Source organism: Phalacrocorax aristotelis, chromosome 5 (genome assembly GCF_949628215.1).
Source record: "Phalacrocorax aristotelis chromosome 5, bGulAri2.1, whole genome shotgun sequence".
Taxonomy (NCBI): Eukaryota; Metazoa; Chordata; class Aves; order Suliformes; family Phalacrocoracidae; genus Phalacrocorax; species Phalacrocorax aristotelis.
The window spans coordinates 31,214,819-31,236,220 of NC_134280.1; the positions used below are offsets into that span (position 1 = coordinate 31,214,819).

The following is a 21,402-nucleotide window of genomic DNA, read 5'->3' on the forward strand; positions in this document are numbered from 1 at the left end:
GGCTTTACAGTTCAGTCACGTCAATGTAGGTGGCTGAGAAAAATCATGCAACTTAAATCTGGTGCAAAACGCCACAGAGTCTCCTGCCTCATGGGTATACCTTCTGAGCCACTGAAAGGCATTATTTATATTCTGCCAATTCTCTTTTCCCTCTTCCATATATACAGCACATACAACAAGTGTCTATTTTAGTTATCAGAAAGCGGAACTGAAATTCAGTGCCACAGAGCAGTGACAGCCTCGTTCCAAGCACTGACGATGCAGGAGCAGAGGAGGAGTGGCTTGTTTTATCTTGTTTTACAGCAGGTTCTGAAAACTAGATATTTTGGCAGTCCCTGACCATGGAATTTCAGCAGCATGTCACTTTCTATGTTACTGTGCTAACACCCTAACCTCATGATGGATCCAGAATTAATTATTTTCCCCCTTTTCTTCTGGCTACTGAATGGAAGTTTGGTGTCATTCAACCACTCTATCTGCAATACATGTACAACTTGATGCAACCCAGGCCCTGCATTCAGACACTTTCCAGTCTCAAACTTCAGATGCATAGTACAGCAAGAATGGACAGTCCCTATCACGTGTACAGAGGGACACATAAAGCTATGGGAGAAGTGACAGATGACCTCTGGCATCACCAAATTCCTGCATGTTAATAAATGCTGACTTCAGTGCTACTTTTCACTATGCAGTGAGTGCAGGGAATCAACCTACCCACACACCGCTCTTGAAGTAGGTGTCAAAGCAATAAATACTGCTTAGATGAATGATTAAAGAATTAGTACTGCTACGGTTTAACAATCTACTGAGGGTCAAGACATCAGTGTAAAAAATCAGTATCTGACATCCATGAATGCGGCACAATACGTGACATGTCCCTGAAACTCTTTGGTCATTGGAGGGCTGTGATCACTTCCAACGCAAGGAGCCAGACACAAAGAGACTTCCTTCCTTTTTCAGTGTGAGGGCTATTTACAGGAGCCTCTACAGTTTTCAAAAGAATGTTTCTTTTTCATTTCTTAAGGAAGGGGACATGGACTTTACCTCCTGTGTCGTGCACTAAGGTAAAGAACATGTACACTTCATGACCCCCAAACGAAACCTATCAGAAACAGAATATATCCTATTGCCAATATTTAAGTAAATGGTTGTATTTAGCATCACTCAAAAAACCCCAAAACAACCAGCCAACAAAACCTCACCACATCATTAGATCCTGTAAGGATAGCCACTGTTGTTCTTACTTCCTTTCTCCCTTTTCTCTTGTTTTCTTCTTTCTCCTTTCAATACTGATGCAGTATTTCTCCTCCAAATCTTCTTTTCCCTACTTGTTCTTCTCTTGGTTCTCCCTACCATTCCCCTTCTTGAAACATCTGTATTTCTTTCCCTCAACTCTCTGCCTTCTCTTGGTTGCATTCTCCCTGCTTTTGGTTGTCTAAAAGGCAGAAGTGCTCATCACATTCAAAAGCTAGTAAGGGAAATGGGAAAAGTAAAGTTAATTTGTGAAAGAAATCACATTTATTAACATCACATACATTTATAAAACTAGGAATCACACCTTATTTCTACAGCCGCAGAAAACATATTTGTTTCACACCATTTGCTTCATTTACCAGCCACCACAGGAAGTAACTTCTAAGATTCCAAATCTGTCATTTTGTAATCTTTCCCTTACTCCATGAAACGTGAGCAAGGTAGATTTTCAAAATTACACCTGTGCTTTATTTTACTATAAGATAGTTATTAAATATTCAGTGTTAGAAATGAATGCTATTTTTATTACCTATCATATATAACATAGACCCTTCTGTTGATGCAGTGTGGTCAGTTCTCTACTTGAGTGAGTGGAATTCCTAAGAATGTAATTTTAAGACACAAAGTATTTTTAAAGCCAGAAGCAATATGACACTAGTTGAAGAAAAGGACCAGTTCAATAGGCCTTTTCTTAGAAAACAGCAAACTGAAAGGAAGACCTGCCCCCTCTCCCTGCCCCATGATGATGCATTTAATTCCACATCTATAACATCAGGAAACTGGATTTAGTATTTTTACTTTAATGCTCATAGAGAACAAGCTTTTAGAGAATGTCTGCACTTTACAAAAATACTATTTTCTATTTTTCCTCTTATCCTGTGCCTACATAAAATTAGAGTAACACAAATAACACATATATCCATAGTTTAACATGAAATTTTGGGTTGCATTTCCCAATTCAAAGCTATTAAAAAGTCTCCATACACTTTTATTAAAGAGGACACTATAGCTTATGAATTGGAAAGAGAAAAGTATGGAATGCATAAGCTTGCAATATAGGTGAACTATTTTCCTAAATTGTGCAAAATTTTCTTCTCATCACAAACATGTATGTAACTTCTAGAGTTATCATGCAAATAAAACATGATACAAAATTTTAAAAAAAGATGAGTGACAATTTAATCACAACGATACAAAATGTACTTTATATAGTATACAAAATGATACATTAATATAAATAAATATATATGTCAATCTTAACATTTTATATGGATATGGTAAAATTTGTTCAGTGGGTTCGTCCTCTTGGTATACTGTTAACAATCCTCATCAAGCAGCAGTTTAGGAACCTCTTAAGCCAGGAAGAGACTGGGTGTACATCACATAACAAGGAAGGACTCCTGAGCACCTTTTAGACTTTGATATCTGCTCTTTGCCAAATAAAAGTTATTTTTACTTTCAATTATAGAAGCTACTTGAAAACTCATTTGTTTTTTTCTGACTGAAATGTAAGAAGCCTGATTTAAAAAAAAAAAAAAGGTAGTAAAAATGATGTCAATCCAATACCTAAGAAGTAGAACATAATATCAAGGAATAAAAAAAAGTCACTGCTACCAGAGTAAGTTTACTGGCGAAGCCCTCCTAATTATTATCAATATACTAATGTATACTGATACTATCCAATGTATAGTATCAATAGGCTAGCTGCCTGTTAGACTTGGTCTACAATTAAAAGCATTGTTGGTGAAGTTACATATGTAAGCACACCTGCTTTTTGCTCAGATCAAATGCAGCTACGCTAATAAAATACCTTTTTGCAGTATATTTGCTCAAGGAACTAGCATACCCTGTTTTAGCAAAACCCCGTTTCCTTTCTGCTTACATGAAACACATGCCAGAAGGATGTATGGTGGTAACTACACCAGAAACCAAGCAAGGCATGCCAAGGCCTTGCATTTTTTTCCTGGATAGGAGACTGTATTAGGAGTATAAGAAGTTTGCAAGTGGCCTACTTTAGGAGGGAAGAGATTGCCATAAATTCAGTGTCAATAAATTTCAATACAACTCGTCCAGGTTATACTGGTACATAACAAGCAGGTTAACTGAACTCTTCCTGTTAGGCATCTGCTCCACTGGAGAAAAATTTCTGTATTTATGCCAATTTTTACTCATGTCTTTTTCAGAAGAGCAAGGGCAACTTGACAAAAAAAAATAATCAATTAATAAAGACATATCATTTTTCATAAACAAAAGTAGTGAGGGTGGGGTTTTTAATTTAATCCAGTCTTAAAAGCCAGTGGCTGCTACATGACATTTAGATTCAATATGATAAAGTGTACTTTTACAACTATGCCTGGTGCAACAAGCGTGAATCATGCTTCAGCTTCTGCAAAACATCTGCCAAAATCCCACATTTTTTTAACTGGGTGGTAGATTGCTGTAAAGTCTACTTGTAGATTCATTTTGCATCAGCGGAAAACAGTTAGCCCAAAACATGGCAGACTGTCTCATTTCTTAACATATAACCCTTGTGTGCTGTGGACAGTACTGACAACACAGGGCTCTGGGTGAATCACAGCCTCTGATGCAGCAGGCAGATGGAATCCAAATTATTTAAAATACCATCTCTCTCCTCCCTCTGTTTTGCTAGTCTGTGGAGGCACGCAAGCCAGAACTTGTTAATGAAGAACTGCCATTGCTGGGTAGGCATTCTTTCCTGACACATTTTCCATTATTAGGTGCTGGGTAAAGTACCCAGTGAATTTCAGTGTTTTGCACTGGCTCGTATTTGTTTTACAATCAACAGAAGAATCTAGATCAGTGGCTAATAGGTGTGCTAAAAACAACCAATTAAACAATAAAAACACAAAACCTTGGAAAACCCAACAGCTGTACAGTTTAGAGCTTTCCACCCTGTTTACCTGTTGTACTTGGTTGTAAGATCTGTTGCAGTGCTATACGACAGCTGCCATTCTCATCCAAGCTTTCAGAGCCTTCTATATTAAAATATAAAATCTAGTGCCTTAACACGCCAAATTCGTTCTAAATTCCTGGGTTTGGAAGCAATAGGCACCTTAGATATACATGCAATAACAATACATAAAGCAACACAGTATGTGTGAAACTCTGTAGATCATACTAAGTGTTTTTCATTAGTCACTTCAGCCATGTCCTTTCCAACAGGAGTTAAGTGGGGGAAAGAAAGAGTTTCTTCCTCAGTGTGTGCTGGAGCAGAAGTGAGTATTGTTGGCTTGGGTCAGTGGTCTTATTCCATTCATAGACTTTTCTGTTCAGTTCTGTATGGATATCTAATATAGAGAGTTTCCTGTAGCAACAAAAGTAAATGCTTTCCATTAGAGAATGAAGTAAGACACCATTTAAGAATCCACAAGACAGCAGACAACTTTAGACTCACCAAAGACAGGGTTTCAAATTTCAGTCTTTATTGCAGAGGTTACACCTCTAAAACCCATGGCTGACTACACATTTTGAAGACAAGCTGTTATAACCTAAATCACTGTTGTGGTATGGGTTATGCTGACATGACGATCTGTGATTTCATTACAAGGTTGTAGGGTTTATAAAAAGGTACTAAATGTTAAAACTGCAACTACCTTGAAAAACAGTTGCTAGCTTCCTGGTATATCAATTGTACAAAGAAAACCTTTCTTGGTAAGTTATATATCCAGACATATCTGATTTTTACTCAGATTCCTTTTAATAATCTCTTTGAAAGACTAAAGTTTTCTGATAGTTTAAATTCAAGATTCCAAATTGGCAGAGGGTTAATTAGATTTAAAGACCAAATCTTTCCCTCTCAACTGCCTTTTCCCCAAACTTAGGCACTGACTTTTTATATTTGCAAGCAGAGCCCTTCTCAAGGATAAAAGGCAATCCTCAATTTGACAGAAGCCTGGTGTGTGACTTGTTATCTTGGAGGGAGATGATTTCCAATCCTCTCTAAAGCACTGACATACATTACTCAGGACAGGTTCTCCCCTCTCACTCTGCAAGACCCAGTGCCACTACATATTTTAATTTTACTCTCCAGAATCAGAAATTTCACTCCTACTTTAGACTACTTTCCTGTGCCATTGTTCCAGGATCAGGTATACTTGTCTTTTAACCTATGACACAGCAGGAAGACACTTCAGGACCAGATGGGATGAAACTTAAGGTTTCTCTTTCTACAGGAAAGCATGCTGACATAGGAAAAGCATTGGTTTTTTAACCTTTTTTTTATTTACCTTTTATGAGGATTGCGGAGTAGCTCAGCCAGACAACGCAGATAATATGAGGATGAACTGGGAGATTTTTCTAGTGTAGACACATCCACCTTGCACTGACTCCAAAAGATGTCTGCTACTTGCGGGATAGTGACTTTCCAAGGGATTTTTGCATTAGTAATGATATTCTCATCATTCCCATCTACTTCCAACAGACTAGTACATGCTTGCTCATTTTCTGGCACAATGTAGCTCTGAATAAAAAAAAGCTTCGGTTTTCCTAGGAGTTCAGGACATGAGTCTGCTGTAAAGTATTTCCTTATTTGTTCCAAAGGGAATCCAGAAAAGGTATGGTCTGTACAGAAGATGCTCTGAGGACTTCCACGGCTGACCACTATGCAAATGAAGCTGTCACAATTTCTGTGCTTCTGCAGCCTTGCAACTTCAAGCAAAGTTTGATTCATTGTGTTCATATTTAAATATCTGTGACAATGAACGTCATAGCCTAAGCCTCTGAAGGTCTCTTCCAACACATCTGAAAAAAGCAAGATGTTATAAAAACACAGCACATCAAGGCCCAATCTCCTCTATCTTGAATTACAGTGTTTACAGTATTTTGCCTTCGGAAATAAGACATTTATTTCATCACAAAAATTAAAGAATCAGGAGTATTTGATGTTGATCACAGTACATTACATACTTATAGTGCTACATGCATGTTGTCTTTAATATGAGTTATGTACTTTATGACAGCAAAGACACTATTATTCAGCATGTGATCAGTTCCAAATTCCACAGACATTTACATGCTTTCATTTAGAGCCAGTATCCCAAGTTTCTAGGACTTAAAATATCAGGCAAGAGAAAAATATTAGAAAATGCTTTACACAGAACATTCTTGAAAAGGTAAGGAGTGATCTGGGTAGCATGGGAAGTCTCATTCACCTTTTAACTTGCCAAAATTACTCTGAATGGTTATTACAGATATACAGAACTGCATAGGAAACACAGAGACTCCCTTTTATCAGTTAAAAAGGAATGTACTGCAGTCATTTATGCTTCCTATTATACAAAAAGGACTTTAAGTGATGAGCTCCAGGTGGAGAACAAACACTGGATTCTCAACTGTGACAGAATGGCACTTTCAGGGTTAAAAAATGATGAAGAATGAACCTGTCAAAAGTGTTAGAAATTAAAACTGCAGATAGTAAAAAATCAAGATTTAACTGTATTGTATTTGTGTTAACCTGTGCTGCAGGAAAATGTGCTATGCTCTAAATAACTACTTTGGATGTTTATTAACATGGGACTGAAACCAGATACACAGTGGTTAAAACCACAGGTATTTTTTAAGTGTTCAGAGAACCACAAGCTACTACAACTCATACCTGTAAGCATTGTATCTTTAGTATAAACCGCATATACATTGTCCATGCACAGTTTCTGATGACAGGAAATATCAAGTGCCATGTTGATGTAAAATGCCTTACAGACACAGGAAGCTAGACAGTTCCTTGACTTCAGAAGTTTAACAATCCCTAATTAGCAGATGCTATTTCAGGGGTAACTGGCAGCAAAGTGGGACTTGTTGTCTGTTCTCCTCAAAAAGCCCATAGTGAAAACACAGAACAGAACTTGTAACTTTCCTCAGCAAAATACAGGGTAGATACAAACTCTATGCTATAGTGAGGTGATAAACAGGAACTACAGTTTCATTCCAGTTCTGTTGGCTTGATTAAATTTTGTAAAATAATTAAAAAACTTTCCAGACATTTGAAAATTGGGAAATAGAAAGGAAAAGCCCCTCTATTTTAAGCAATAAAACATGCTCTCAAAATTCAGTTAACAGATTCAGTAGTCATACACCTGATGAAGCACTTCACCCATAAGAGGGCAGTAGTACATACGCAAAACAAGTTACAGCAACATGGATGCTTTTCCTATAATTATCTCACTAGCATGTACACATATATACAAAGATACAAAACTTGGCATCACCTTAGACTATACACACATTCTTAAGTTCACAATTAAAAATAATTAAACCAAAGAAACTTAGAGCTGATACCTTAGTTTAACAATTAATCATAAATTATACGTGGTAAGCTTTGGATACAGCAATTTTACTTTAAGGCAAGACAAAACGCAGCATTAATTCTGCAACCTGAGATCAGAAAACATCCATTTCTTCAACAGTAATCATCTCCCAGCACACCTCCACTGACTTCTGAGCATTTCCAGTCTACATAAAAAAAATTACACTTTTCTCCCCTTGATTGTTTACAGCATAAGGGTAAAAATAGCTTCTAAAAGGAAAAGTCAAAAGCAGCTATTTACAGGACAGCAAGGTGCATTTCAGTTTGAATTTTATCAGCATCTGATGAATTCATACTGTTTACACTGGGCATTTTCAAGTGTTGTAATCCTTGATCCTACAGTATCTATTTTTGGTTCAGCTTCCGCAGATTAAATCTTGGGATAGCTACAGACTCTAATGTATGCCACAGATACAATTCCTAACATGCTCCCTGCCATCATCTTTATTTGTTAGTTTCAGTCTTCAGAAGTAGTGTGGCACAACAACTCTATAGAGCAGTGAAAGCCTTTCTAATGAACTCCTTTAAGCAACGCCATATGTCCTGCCTCTCCTGAATCCCACTAGCACAGTAATGTATTTCAGTGAAAGTCTTGCTTCCTATCACATTAAAATGCTGATGATGCACTGGTGACGTTAAACATCTGAGACATACACATGATTTAATTGCTTCTGCATCCAATGCAGACATGCATGGAGACTGAGGCACACCAAGACTTGCTTTGGACGGTTTTGGCACAACAGCAGCAGAGCCATGATTTGCACGTGTATCTGACATGCCAGATGCTAAACATGTAGCCCATTTTTGTCCTTTCCAGTCAGCAGACTTCATCTATCACATTTACACTTTCTGTTCTTGTACAAGTACTGAAATAACCGTATGAGCTCATGAAGAGCACATGCATTGATTTTTTTTTTAATTTTGTGCACATCTTTGTATTTAGTAGCAATTACTATGACAAAGGGGTTTGCACACTATATTGCTTATGCAAGAATCCAATTTTTGGATTCTACAAAGGCAATCAGGAAAAACCCACATTTTAACCATGGCACTGTCTACCTGAATTTTACATGCAAATTGGTTTTTGTTTTGTTTTTGTTTTTAACTAAACCAAAAGGGAAGGAAGAAAAATTCCTTTCCTTACAAAGCTATGGTGACAGTTTCAGTTAAATCGTGCAAGATGTAACAGAAGCCTAGGTACATTATTAATAAAGGACCACTTGCCTTTAGCTATTCCAAATCTGTGGTGTCCGATATGATTACGCTTCAAATCCGCAACAGCTTTGGTTTTGGTTTTGTTAACTGGTGGAAAACACTATCTTTACCATCTCTGCCAATAACCTGCTGTATGACTGTAGATTAACTACCCTTTTTCTCCCTCCCAAAATTCAGTCCATCCCCTTGTAAGTTTTTTTATTCAGAGATTCTATGCCAAAAACCAAACAAACATTGTTTGCAATAGTTAAGACAGTTGGCTTTAACCTCAGGTTGGGCCTTCCAACTCTCTGCTTTAGAAAACTTAGTAAAATTAATAGACTAGCTGACTAGGACAACATTACCCTAGTGTGGCTGGTAAATGCACATCATATCCTTTATACTAAATTTTTCTTATTATCCAAGATTAACAAGAACTTCAAATTCCAGAGACTTACCTGTGTCATTGCCAATACAGTCTATTATCAGGCATATTCCTAAAGGTTGACTTTGCATTCTGTACTGATCATCAAACACCTGAGGAATGTGAAGGACAAATACTAAGTTAATGTCACTCCCTCAACTTACAGACTTGATCCTTTTCTCAAATTTAACCCCCTCAGATCTATTCAGCTACATTCTGTTGTTTTTCCATAGAGTAGATAGCAGAAGTCTATCTACTGGGATGTAATATCTTATCTATAAAGCAAGAACAAAAAAAATCATGAGACATGGACTAATGATTTTTTCCCCCTTTTTCTAGTACACGCTTAATTTTTGCGTCCTTCCATTATGCCATCTTACTACCATAATGATCCTTAAACAAAAACTAAAACTGTACCAGAAATGAAAGAAGCAAGTGTTAAAATTTCAGACTGAACCTTAACTCCTGGACTGGTCTTCAAACGTACCTCCCCTCCCTGCAACAACAACAATACAACCTTCCCCACCAAAAAACCTCAACACCCCACCTCCCCAAACCTGTATGGGATGGAGGGGCTTTTTAAAGATCTGGACTACGACAGCAGTAATCCTTCTATTGTACTTCCAAATTAATTTCCTAAAGTGTAACTGCTATTGAGATGTTAGGAGCTATAAGCTTCATAATGCCAACACAATAAATGTAGAGGACTTTTGTGTTCTTCAGGTATGGAAGCAGGCACTGCTCATCAGAATAACATTTATTTCCTTATTTAGTGGAACAATCTCCTTGTTTCTAAATAATTTGTAATGACTCTATCACAATTCCTCTCCCTTTTAAAAAGATTACAGTCGATTTGCTATAGGTAACTCCTTGGTTCCTGGGCTACTAGGAAGCTTCTTAGGAGAAGCTCTTCACTAGGAGAGCTAGCAAAAATAGCAGTAGTCCATTCTTATCATTAATACCTAAAGCATGTCTGTCTTCTAGCTGGAGAGCAAGTGGCAGGGAGAGAATAAAGAACAAAATTTACTGCATGCAAAGAAGCCCTGCCATTTCTAATGCAGATGGCAAGAGGTCTGACTTCCAACAGGTTTTGACTTAGCCTCCACTAATCAATACACAAGTTCTGTGTGCACATCATGTGTACATGCATTTTGCACATTGCTGCTTCCATTTTATATTAAGAATATATTCTGGAAAAGGAATTCATAGAACCTGTATATGGCTGAGGAAGATGTGGATGTACACAACCTTCTGTTTACATGCAGTTAAAGGAAATATCCAAATGAAACACAAATTAAGCTAAGGTAAATATCGGCAGAGGTTTTTATTATATTTAGATGCATACATATGCACAAGCACATACCTTAGGTGACACTGGTCCTGACTCCTGAATGGACATGTGGACTGTTTCTGCTGCAGTTAAAACATACAGAAGTAATCCCAGTATGTAGGTATCAGTAACATTTTGACACCAAATCAGTTAAAGAGGAACATATCTAGTTCAGCCAACTTTTCACTCATTTGGACCTCTCAGTTTCTATGTATGCTACTGGAGTTAGAAAAAAACCCAAAAATTTTCACCTCTAAAATGTTATTTGGATTGCATTCTACATTGCTTGTGACTAGAATAAACAAACAAACAATCTCTCTTATACTGAGAGAATTCTGCCAACTACTCTTTTAAAAAACCACCATATTTGAGAGATATTTTGGGTTTCCAGAAAGAACGCAACACAGTGGTAAGAACCTGCTACTCACTGACAACTTCCTGGCTGGCCTGGTGCAGAGTCCACCACTGAGCAGAGACATAAATCTTCCTACTGAAGACTTAATGGACACAGCTGCACTACATGGGCCTCCAGAGCTAGCTAGTCAACCTTTTCCATTATTTTATTAATAAGCTACTTATTCTGTTACAAAGTTGTGTTAGTGGAAGTCCAAAACAATTCAATAAAGTTTTAAGATCTGGCAGCACAAGCAAAGGAAATACAAAGAGAAACAATATGGCAAGGCTCAGTTTTCAGAGGTACCAAATACTCTCTGCTCCTGGTGATATCAGCTGGATTAGCCATAAACACAACTATCAAACAACAGTCCTTCCGGTACAATGAAAGTTATCATTTGGCTCTTCTAGATTATCGAAACTCAGATAAAATACTCTTACCCAGAATAAGACTTTGACCATTTTGTGGTTTTTCTTTGTTCACATTCTGGATCTAAAACAAAGAAAAAGGTATATTTTCCCTCTCTCCTTCAAGAATTAATAATCATGTGTTCCAAAATATAACAGAATAGTATTTTTCTTCCTCAATAAAAGGATTACATATTTTAGATTCACATCTATCAGCTAATTAGAATTACAAAATAACAAGTAAAAAACCCTGTACCAAAACCACAGACAAACAAACAAAACAAAACCCTTCCTCCTCTGAAAATATTAGCAGTTTGCCATGAACAGCAAAGTAAAGCTTAATGCCTAAAATAGTAAAGCAAGCGAAAAAGCTCTGAAGATTTTAATTTTGTTTCCTATAGAGCAGCAGGGAGGAAATGTCATTGAATTAGAAAGCAAATTATAACAATATTATCACAGTGTGAAAAGTCAATGCAAACTCTTTCCCACCAGTAGGCTGGAAAACAAAGCTGCTGTGGCTTTGTTACTAAAGACAAACTGCATCACTGGTGTCTTGTATGGAAGCTATATATACATATTTACTGAATACATGACAGAAATAATCTCATAAAATTAATTTAGCAAGGCTAAAGACTTTAGTTAAGGTCATACTATTACAATATCAGACCTAACCCAAATATAAAGAATACTGCATGCAACAGGATTTGACAACTTGACATACTGAGATATCTTTGTTAAAATGGGACTAAAAAAAACCATACACACATGCAATATCTTAAAAGCTCTCCTTAAAAAGCTATAACCTTCAGCTTCCAAAGTTGAAAAGCTACTTTCACTGCAAAGTCCAGAAGTACAAGGAGAATAATACGTTTTGCAAAGAACAGTCAAAGCAAAACTTTTCACTCTCCAGAGTAGCAGAAAAACTTTCAAGATACAGATTCTATTTGCCCAACTAATAGGAAATAATTCACAGAAGCTATTTAAAGTGGATCTTTCTCAGTCAGAAGATTTACATCAGACCCTAAACCCAGCAAACAACATGAATAAGAGAAATAAGCCAAGTAATATTTTACTTAGTAGCAATCTCTCATTCCTTAGGCTCTGCAAAGATGAATCCCCTTTCAATGTCTGGCAATACTTAGAAATAAAGGATCTGTCTGATTTATTGTGTACTTACCCCTGAATTATAAGGGGGATCAATCAGAGTGAGATTAGGGAGAGATGCCTGAAGTGCATTTACATATAGTGGCCGAGAATGAACGGAGGATATTAAAGCTGAAAATTGAACAGAATCACACCATCATATTATCAACTGTTTTAAAAGCCTAAATCTGTGAAGCATGCAAATACTCTGGCTTGGAACTCATAATTTTATCTTCAGTAAGAGTGCATCTGATCCTTGCTATCACAAGTAACCAGTGCAAAAATCTTACCTTCGTGTTTGTACTTCTGAATCTTCCTAACCAGGTCTATCCTGTGAATATTTCGAAAACAATTTTCTATCAAATCCAGTTGATTAGGAGACACCAAGTTTAGTTTCTCCAGGTCAATCACAATAGCTAGAAAACTCTAGAATAGCAACAGAAAACCAAACTGTCATATCAGTAATTTATTCTCTATCAGCAAGTAACAAAACAACCTAGAAAACAACGTGGGGACCTCATAAAGGTTGTGTATTCAAGAACTAGGGACCTTACCTTCTGACACACTAAGAAAATTGTCTGGAAGATATAAGAATTCTAGATTCTATGATTATTCATAGGAGTAATGAAAACTATGAAGCGATATTCTTAAAAACAAATCAAAGTTTTGAGGAAACAGCTTTGCATTTACTTGTTGCTACAAAACCAGCCACTCGGAACGTCACCTCACATGCCACAAAGCAAGAGGTAAGAAGAGCTTTGGGGAATTTGCAGGGCCCCTCTCCTTCTTTGGTTGAAGAGAGAAAAAGAAAAAAAGCTCAAAGGAAGAAGACAGAAATCTTCAGTCTTCTATGCACAGTGTTCAAGTTTTCTGAACTCTTTCTACTGAATCTCTGCTTTCGCAGAGCATTTAAAACAAATACACTGAATACAAATTTACAGAGAAAGACATAGTTAAAATCTGTTCTTTTGTAAGTGAAGTAGAGCACAGACATAAAAAATGACCTTGTAATTCAAGATACATTTCATATGATTATTGGTTTGAGATCCTTCATATATGAACTTTCAGATCAGTAACACTGAAGAAAGATTTTTTTTCTTTTTATGCCTTCTGCCTGTGAGAGGTTCATGCTAATACCATTCACTACAGCAAGTCTTCACTGGTCCCTCTTACTGTTTCTCATGCTTCTTTCCTTGAATTACAGACCAAAAATAAAATAGAAGCCACTACTTGTTCTCCACTTCCTGACTTCAGTCTACTCCTGCCTCAGCAGTACTGTCTCCCCTCCATTTGCTGCCTAGCTACTTCCCTTTTTACTTTAATCTCTCATTGCTCCAGAGAAGACCAGCAGAAAGACATTACCTTATCTTTTGCCATTTTCATACGAGGTATGTAATCTCTGAGTAGAAAAACAAGAGAACTCAATTCTTCTTTTTCCAGATTCTCATTAATCTCCACCATTAGTACCCTGAAATAAAGTTGAGACATTTCTAAAGGATTAGCTTTCAGCAAGATCCCACCTTTCCCAACAACCCAACTTCTCCCATGTTCCAGTCTTAATGTACCATTCCCAATTAAACAACAGGAAAAAAGCCTACCCTGCTCCAAGATCCAATTACAGAAAACCTACTCTTGCTCATCAGCACCAGCATTACTCAGGCTGACTGTGTAATAGCCACTGCTAGGAAAACAGAAGTCTCCTTAACACCTCAATGGAGATGAAGTGAGAGAATGAGACAACAGAACACATCTTTAACTTTTTTACCTAGTAATTAGAGGGTATTTATTTCAGTGAGAAATTAACACATGTATGAGCACATGTATTTCTTTCGGAAGTCTCTCAAAGAAAATAATGGCAGATTCTTAATTTAAGTGTCTGAAGACTACAGAGTAAAAAGTAGTAGAGGCCGGTCCCCTGAGAAAAGCTATACCAGAAGGCTATGTTCCCAAAGCCAAATAGAAAATAAAGTATCTCCAACTAATGCTGTTCCTCTAAAGCATCATTTCTATTTGCTAATCTAGAACTGTACAAAGATCACTGGTTTTATTGATCAACATATACAAACTCCTTAAAGATAGATGCTTCTAATTCCTTGACACCTAAGAAGTAACTAAAGCTTATTTTAGGGACTAAAGTTGACATATTCTTTTCACTATAGATATGATGCCCTTTTCTTCTTTTCTTTTACCTTTAAGACAGATTTAAAAAAGAAACAAAAAACAAACTCACAAAAAACCCCTCAAAACCAACCCACACACATTTTGAACAAAACAGAATAGCCTTGAAATCTGAAATAGATATATTACCTGTAATCAGGGACAATTCTGAGATCCTTTGCAAGGTTAGCTTCCACTGTTCCTTTCTCAGTCTTCAAGATCCTCCTCAGCAAGTCAAACCTCTTAACTCTGTACAACAGCTCAGACAAGCCAAGAAAAGACAATTTCTCCCTCTCATTCAAAGCCACCAAGAGCTCTCTAAGGTTGGCAGTGGCCAAGTCAGGAGCAAGATCTCGGCATAGGAAAATCAACATCTCTTCTTCTTCTTTATCCAATTCTTGTTCAATCTGGTGAATAAGGACAGCTGGTACTTGGCACCTGGTCATCACTTTGTCGCTGTCCCTTTAAAATTACTGTTTTTTAAACAGGAAGCCACCATAACATGAAGCCCATGTCTACCACAGCACTTCTCTGGTGTTCTGTCTTAACTAGATGCATTTTTACATATGCAGTTCTGTGGGAGAGAATTAGAAGGTACTAAATCAGTGATCTGCTGCACAAGTTCACAGTTAACTCTCCTATCTGATGTACTTCCCTTACAACTAAAACACCAACTTAGTCTACACAGACCTCCTGTTCTCAAGGGGTTCTCCCAGCTGTTCATTACAGAACAAAAAAGTACTTGGTAGGTCATATTAATCAGAAAAAAATGGAAGTTCTTTAAAAAGTAAAAATACCTTAATACAAGTCTGTAAATTCCATAGGAAGTGAAACAGAAGTCATCAGCTTGCTAATGAGTGGTATTTCAAGTATTTTGGGAAATAAGGGTTAAGTTCCACAGCAATTTAAGGCTAAAGCTCTGATCTCTTCCCAGCAACCATCCAGCCCCCTGCTCACCACCACCTTTTCTCCCCTAAAAGTCTCATGGCATTTTTCATGAAGAGTTTTGGGAGCTAAGAGGTAGTGTAACCACACATTGTAGACACAAATAATGAAAACACCCCCCACATAAAAAACCACTGCTATCAGGCATGCACTTTGCCTTAAATGAAGTCAAAATAACAGAAATAGTCACAATTTAATATATAATAGTTTAAAACATTCATTATCTATAAATTTAGGAATGTGTGGATTTTCTGGCTTATTACTATAATTTAAAGCAATTCCAACCTGAACAAGTTACTGGGGCTTTAAGGATTCCCCACACACTCCCTCCACGCTCAAAAAGATAGAAGAACCACACAAAGAAAAGATTCTAACCTTAACTACGCAAACTGGTTAACTCTGAACGTACAGATAAGCCACAGACAGCCTATTTCTTCATGTGACATTCATGTTTCACCATACTGAAACCTGAAATAAAAATTCAAACCTAGAAAAAACCCCCACCCTTGTGATTAACAAAATGAGTAGGGTGCTATGCTCAATTTCCACTGCCACCAACTCTGGAAATTCTATCTAACCTTCTCTGATCCCCATTACCTACATGGAGAAAGGTGAAATTGGCAATCTGAAGACAAATCTTAGCCCTTACAAGGAGTTCAGTTCACTATACTGCATAGTTTTGTTTAAACCATTCTGAAAAGCAAAAGCCAATTCGACTTCAACGCCTAATACACTCAAATATTTTAGCACCTGGATAACTATTTCCCGCTTTTTGTTACACATTCTGGAAGTCACAATCAACAATGTCACATAAAGTGCCCATGCATTAAGAAGATGAGATGAACTCATCTACAAGCTTTTTTTTTTTTTTTTACTGCATTGCTGTTTAAATGAAAAATAGCTCTGTACATCCATCTGACTTTCCTCAGAAAAGGAGTAGGAGTTGGATTCGATCAAACCCATGGATTGGGTTCCACTGCCCACTAAAAGAGCATATAAAATTCAAGTTCCTAGGGCAAAGTCTCCCTTATCTACATCTATCCCAGTGAGCCGTATTTTCCATGGAGTCAAAGACTGAAGTGGCTTTCTCCTCCGACACTGTTGCTGACAGTCACAACAGCAAGTCATCAGTATTTTAAAAAAAAAACAACCAAAACAAACCCCACTGTTAATCTTGCTGACCGCATGTCTGAACCACTAGGGGAATATAACACAAGTAGCTGCTGTGACTACAACATCCCACCTTCAGAAGCAAAACAGAGGGAGGAGGTAAAGGGCAGCACAGGCAAGCTGTAAAATATCATAAACCCACCACATTGGAAGACCCAACTATTACTCAGCTTAAGTATTACTGCACTTCCATACCATAGTGTAAATGATATCTAATGTATATGCAAGAGTCCTCAAATGGCACTGAAGCCACTTTGGCTCATATTCAGAAGCACAGAGCACCCAGCTGCAGCTGACAGTTAAAAAGGCTGCAGATACCCTGTTTAGCCCATCACAGCCTCCTATGTGTGTTCTACACAGACTGTGCTAAATACCAAGAGAAAATGCACAATTATCATATTCCTGCTACAGCACACAACCAGAAAACTACAACACCTATCCGCTATGATACAGTTTTGTTCTTCAGAACCCAAAAGGGCCAGGCACAAACACAGTGTTTTCCCTCATCACATCACACCATTTAGGAACTTGGGAGAATTAAATGCACTGTTTGCTCTAAGAGCAACAACATTTAACCCTAATGTAAACAGTGCAAACAGCTAAAAACCTCACAAATAGAAATGAAATATCAGCAGAAGCTGCCCCTTTCAAATACCCAGGACCACAGTATTTTAAATATAGCAAGCTGAAAAGTTTTGTTTCCAACAAAACCAAACTGGGTAGACAAAATATTTGTACTTTTGAAACCTGTTCTATTTCACACATGGACCTGCAATGCTATCACTTGTACAGCTGGGATGGAAGGGCAGGGTGGGAAAATTTTCACACCTCTCATAAGCAGAGGAATCCCTCATGCACTGGAATGAGTTTTGCACAGTTTTCTATCAGAGGAAAAGCATATCTATTCCTAACTTCTTATTTTCAATCTAGCATCAAACATTTGTAAGAATTCCACAGAAAGACAAAGACTGTTTTCATTACATAATGCAGTCAAGAAGGGGGAGGCACAAAACACTCATATGAAAGTATATCCCAGGTTCATATAGCTGGGACTTTCAAAAGAGCTTGAGGAAGTCATAGTTATGACTCACTCTAAAGGGAGATGGGAATTTAACAACTTTGGCCATTTTCAGAAATCTCAAATAAACTTTTTATTGTTTAAAAAAATAGCCGATTTTTATCTTACCTGTTAAAACATTAAAAAAAAGAGGTGCATGTGTGTGTGGTGGGGAGGAACTTCCCACATAGTTAAAATTTAAGGCATGCAAAATTACTATTTATATGTTATCTTAAAAATAATCTACCTTTAAAAAATATGAATTATTTATTTTAGTGAACTTCCTTTATATAAGAGAAATTGCATGCTCATTATAAAAAAAACAAATGCTGACAGATACTTCCAGTGCCAAAACTCTCCTACCTGTATGCAAGCCTGTCCACAAGAACATTGGAAGACTGACATTTGACCATTGCCAAATCACTGATCCAGATCCAGCACACATTTGTTTCCATCCAGTATTTTCCAATGATGGCCCACAGACAAAGTTGATTACATCAGCTTGTTTTCTATTGGACAAATATCAATGCCACAAATTACTGTGGGGGACTACTTCCCAATTTTAGTGGGGAGAAAAACAAGGGAAAATGACCTAGGATCATGCATTCTTCTGCATGATTCCACTGGTACAGTGAACCAGGAATGATGCTTGAAATAGAAGGAAAAACAACTGTGTGCATATAGTGATTTATCAATAACATTCATTGCTCCAGGATTCTGAGCAGGGATTGAATAAGAGCAACATCAAGCGTTTAATATAAACTAAAACAGTTTGTTACTTTGCGTCCAAAAACCATGTCACCATATTCTGATAGCAGGAATGTCACGCTGCTGGAGCAAGTCCGATACATTCCATCTGGATACATCTGAGCCAGATCCACTTTGCCAGATCCATGAGAGGTGAAGGGCATTATGCTTCACCCTTCCATGTGATATGACCACTTTTGCAAACATCACAGCTACAGTTATTATAGCTGTGACAATTAAAGAAAAAGAGAAAAGTAATGACAATGTAGAACCCAGCAGGACTGGCTTTCCATTTAGACTAACTGGGCCCTGCAACGAGAAGAGTTATTGAATGCAAATTCTTTACAAAGAGGAGGGGAAAGCCAGCTTATCTTCTCAAGAGGAAAGAAAAAATTTCATAGTCATCAGAGATAAAGCTGCACTAATAGTTTGTGTGTTCATGTGCATGTGTAATTTGCCAATATTGCTGCAAGAAGACACTCAAGATTTTCCTCTTCAGTTCAATGTTTCAGGTATTGAGTAAAGATTTCAATGCAAACCTTATGGAGCAGGAGAATGGTTAAAAAAAGAAACCTAAAGTTTTACACATTCTCATTTACATTCCCAATTTGTAAGAAATCCAGAATCATTGCAGAGAGCTGAAGTCTAACACGACCACCACCACTGACAGATAAAAGGACACTGCAAGATCACATTAGTAACAGTGAGTGCAAGGGGCATGCCTACACACAGAGAAACAACAAAATCTCATTTCCTCCTGTATTCAAAGAACCAGAAAACCCCCTGGCACACTGAGGGAGAATGGGAGAGTTTTCTTTAAGTCTGGCTATTTCAGTTCACTATCACCCCGAATTTTCACAGAGGAAGGACTCTTCTGGGAAATGGTCTTGTGTCTCTGGAAAGAAAATCACTGTTTCTAGGGTGACTCATCTGTCCTCTTGTCCCCAGAAGAGATCTGGCAGAAAGCACACCTCAAGGAAATAGTACCATGGTGCAGTTAAATACAAGATTCTAGGTTTAGTTAACTTTCAAACTTTCCTGAACAAAGTGCGGCATTTTAAAGGTGATGAACTTCTCACATACTACACAGGAAACCGCCTCTGTCACAGGCGTATTTGTCTAAGACTGCACTGACTTGGACTCTGGGTACACTGTAAACAAGGCTCACAAGAAGAAATTTTTTATGGTAAACACCTGAGAATATTAGCAAGCATATCTACTCCTCAGACTACAAATCATTTCTATTCCACACTAAAAGAGACAGAAAAGCAGATGTATGCTCACTAGCTTCTATTAATCTAATGAAGTTAATGATACTCCTATTTTTTAACTATTCCACACTGCCCCCAGTCCATATATAATACGACCAAAATCAGAGACAGATTTTTTTTCCTTTTTTTCTTCCCCAAGGAGCAGGAAATAACAACATACTAAAAATTCACAAAGTTCTAGCAACTCCCTGCTGACGTTAACAAGTGGAGGCTGGTATGCATGTCAGGGGTCACACAATTTCACTCTGCTGTTTAATACCATGTATGAAATCCATTCCCATGATTGCAATGCAAATGCTGCACAATATACAAATACCAATGTGATCATCAAGACAAAGGTAAGTATCCTGCATTGACGATCAGAAGTCAATATATCAGGCCTCATGTTAAGAAGGAATGTCTTTCAATAGAAACAAGGAAACATTTCACACTGTAAACATGGTCTTCAATTAGAGCCTGTAATTTCTGACAGCATTTTGCTTCACAACCATCTCTACAGGAGCAAAAACAGGATATAACATCAGTGGGCGTAGTTCTGATTTGGAAAATGGTCTTTGATTCAGATGAGCTTATACGGAAGGCCCTACGCTAGAGGGGGAGAGTAGGAGGTTACTTTGCTACAGGAGGCACTAACTGCATTTTGTGCTTCCTCCACTCTGCTTTGTTTGAAGAGGTAGAGGTGGTAAAAACACACAAAGGTAACTGCATTTTGAGTCTGTATCATCTGGCATTTTTCAAAGTGTTGAATTCTTTGGAGCATGCTCCACAACTTTCACATTTCCTATTAAAAAAAAAAGAGGATTTGATACGAGATACTTAGGGAAAACAGGGAAATCCCGCACAAACGTTCTTATTTCTCATTACTGTATCAGGCTTAAATAGTTTGTTCTCGGTGTAAATTAGTAGTGGCCACGCTAATTTCCATTTAGAGATGCACTAGTTTAACGCTCCAGTCTTCCTAATCAAAACGCCAAACTAAAACTGGTTTTACCGTAGGGAGTTTATGCAGATTTCATGCAACTTTCTAACTACGTCATTTTAAATCACACTTCGAAATTGAAGCGAGCAGAAACTCCGCTCTGCAAAGTACAAAGTTGGAGGCGTATGGGCAGCGTCGCTTTCGTTTCTCCTCACAAGCAAGGCCGGGCTCAGGCCCCGCTTGCTCCCAGCGCTCCGGCCCTCCGCACCCGGCTCCGCCCGCCCCTCCTTAAGGACCCAGCCTAGACAGGGAGGAGGACCCGATCCCGAAGCACGGTGTGTTGGGGCGCCTATACTGAAGGCGCAGAGTGGGAAGAGAGATGTGAGGGAAAGGAAGAGGGAAAGGTATAACGCACCCAAACGCGCCAGGGAGGTCTCATCTACAGCGGCGGGGCCAGGTCCGGCACTAGGAGCACGGAGGAGGAGGGGGGAGCGGGCGGTACCGGCCTCACAACTGGCTCCCAGGCACCGGGCGTGGTTTCCAGTATCGCTTCTCTTTTCCACTAGCGAGGCACGCAGAGCGCTTGTCGTTTGTACGTCTTATGGCTATTGGAGAGACCTGAGCCGCCTCTGCACATAGCAACGCTGTTGAAGGCAGAGATCGACCCT

The 21,402-nt window shown here is 38.0% G+C and overlaps 1 protein-coding gene across 2 annotated transcripts; it reads right to left on the reverse strand.

Moving 5' to 3' along the window:
• Positions 1 to 2,408: 2,408 nt before the first annotated feature.
• Positions 2,409 to 21,298, reverse strand: CFLAR (CASP8 and FADD like apoptosis regulator). 2 transcript variants are annotated; one of them, XM_075093808.1, is made up of 11 exons: positions 21,150 to 21,233; positions 18,161 to 18,306; positions 14,776 to 15,199; positions 13,831 to 13,936; positions 12,759 to 12,894; positions 12,503 to 12,600; positions 11,359 to 11,410; positions 10,558 to 10,607; positions 9,229 to 9,307; positions 5,502 to 6,015; positions 2,409 to 4,579 (listed from the first exon to the last, which is right to left on the reverse strand). In XM_075093808.1, exons 3-11 carry the CDS (start codon positions 15,069 to 15,071, stop codon positions 4,441 to 4,443), a joined length of 1,470 nt encoding a protein of 489 aa, XP_074949909.1. In that variant the 5' UTR covers positions 15,072 to 15,199; positions 18,161 to 18,306; positions 21,150 to 21,233; the 3' UTR covers positions 2,409 to 4,440. The 2 variants fall into 2 exon arrangements, with proteins under 2 accessions (XP_074949909.1, XP_074949908.1); XM_075093807.1 differs by lacking the exon at positions 18,161 to 18,306 and having other exon boundaries at positions 21,150 to 21,298.
• Between the last annotated feature and the right edge of the window lie 104 nt (positions 21,299 to 21,402).

Bases quoted from the DNA above. Each gene is read 5' to 3' on its own strand.
- CFLAR (XM_075093807.1), bottom strand. From the start codon at position 15,071: ATGACCAGGTGCCAAGTACCAGCTGTCCTTATTCACCAGATTGAACAA. The intron at 12,895-13,830 runs GTAATGTCTTTC...TTGCTATTCTAG, and splicing joins TGAAAATGGCAAAAGATAAG to AGTTTTCTAGCTATTGTGAT. The intron at 9,308-10,557 runs GTATGTGCTTGT...CACATTCCTCAG, and splicing joins CAGGACCAGTGTCACCTAAG to GTGTTTGATGATCAGTACAG.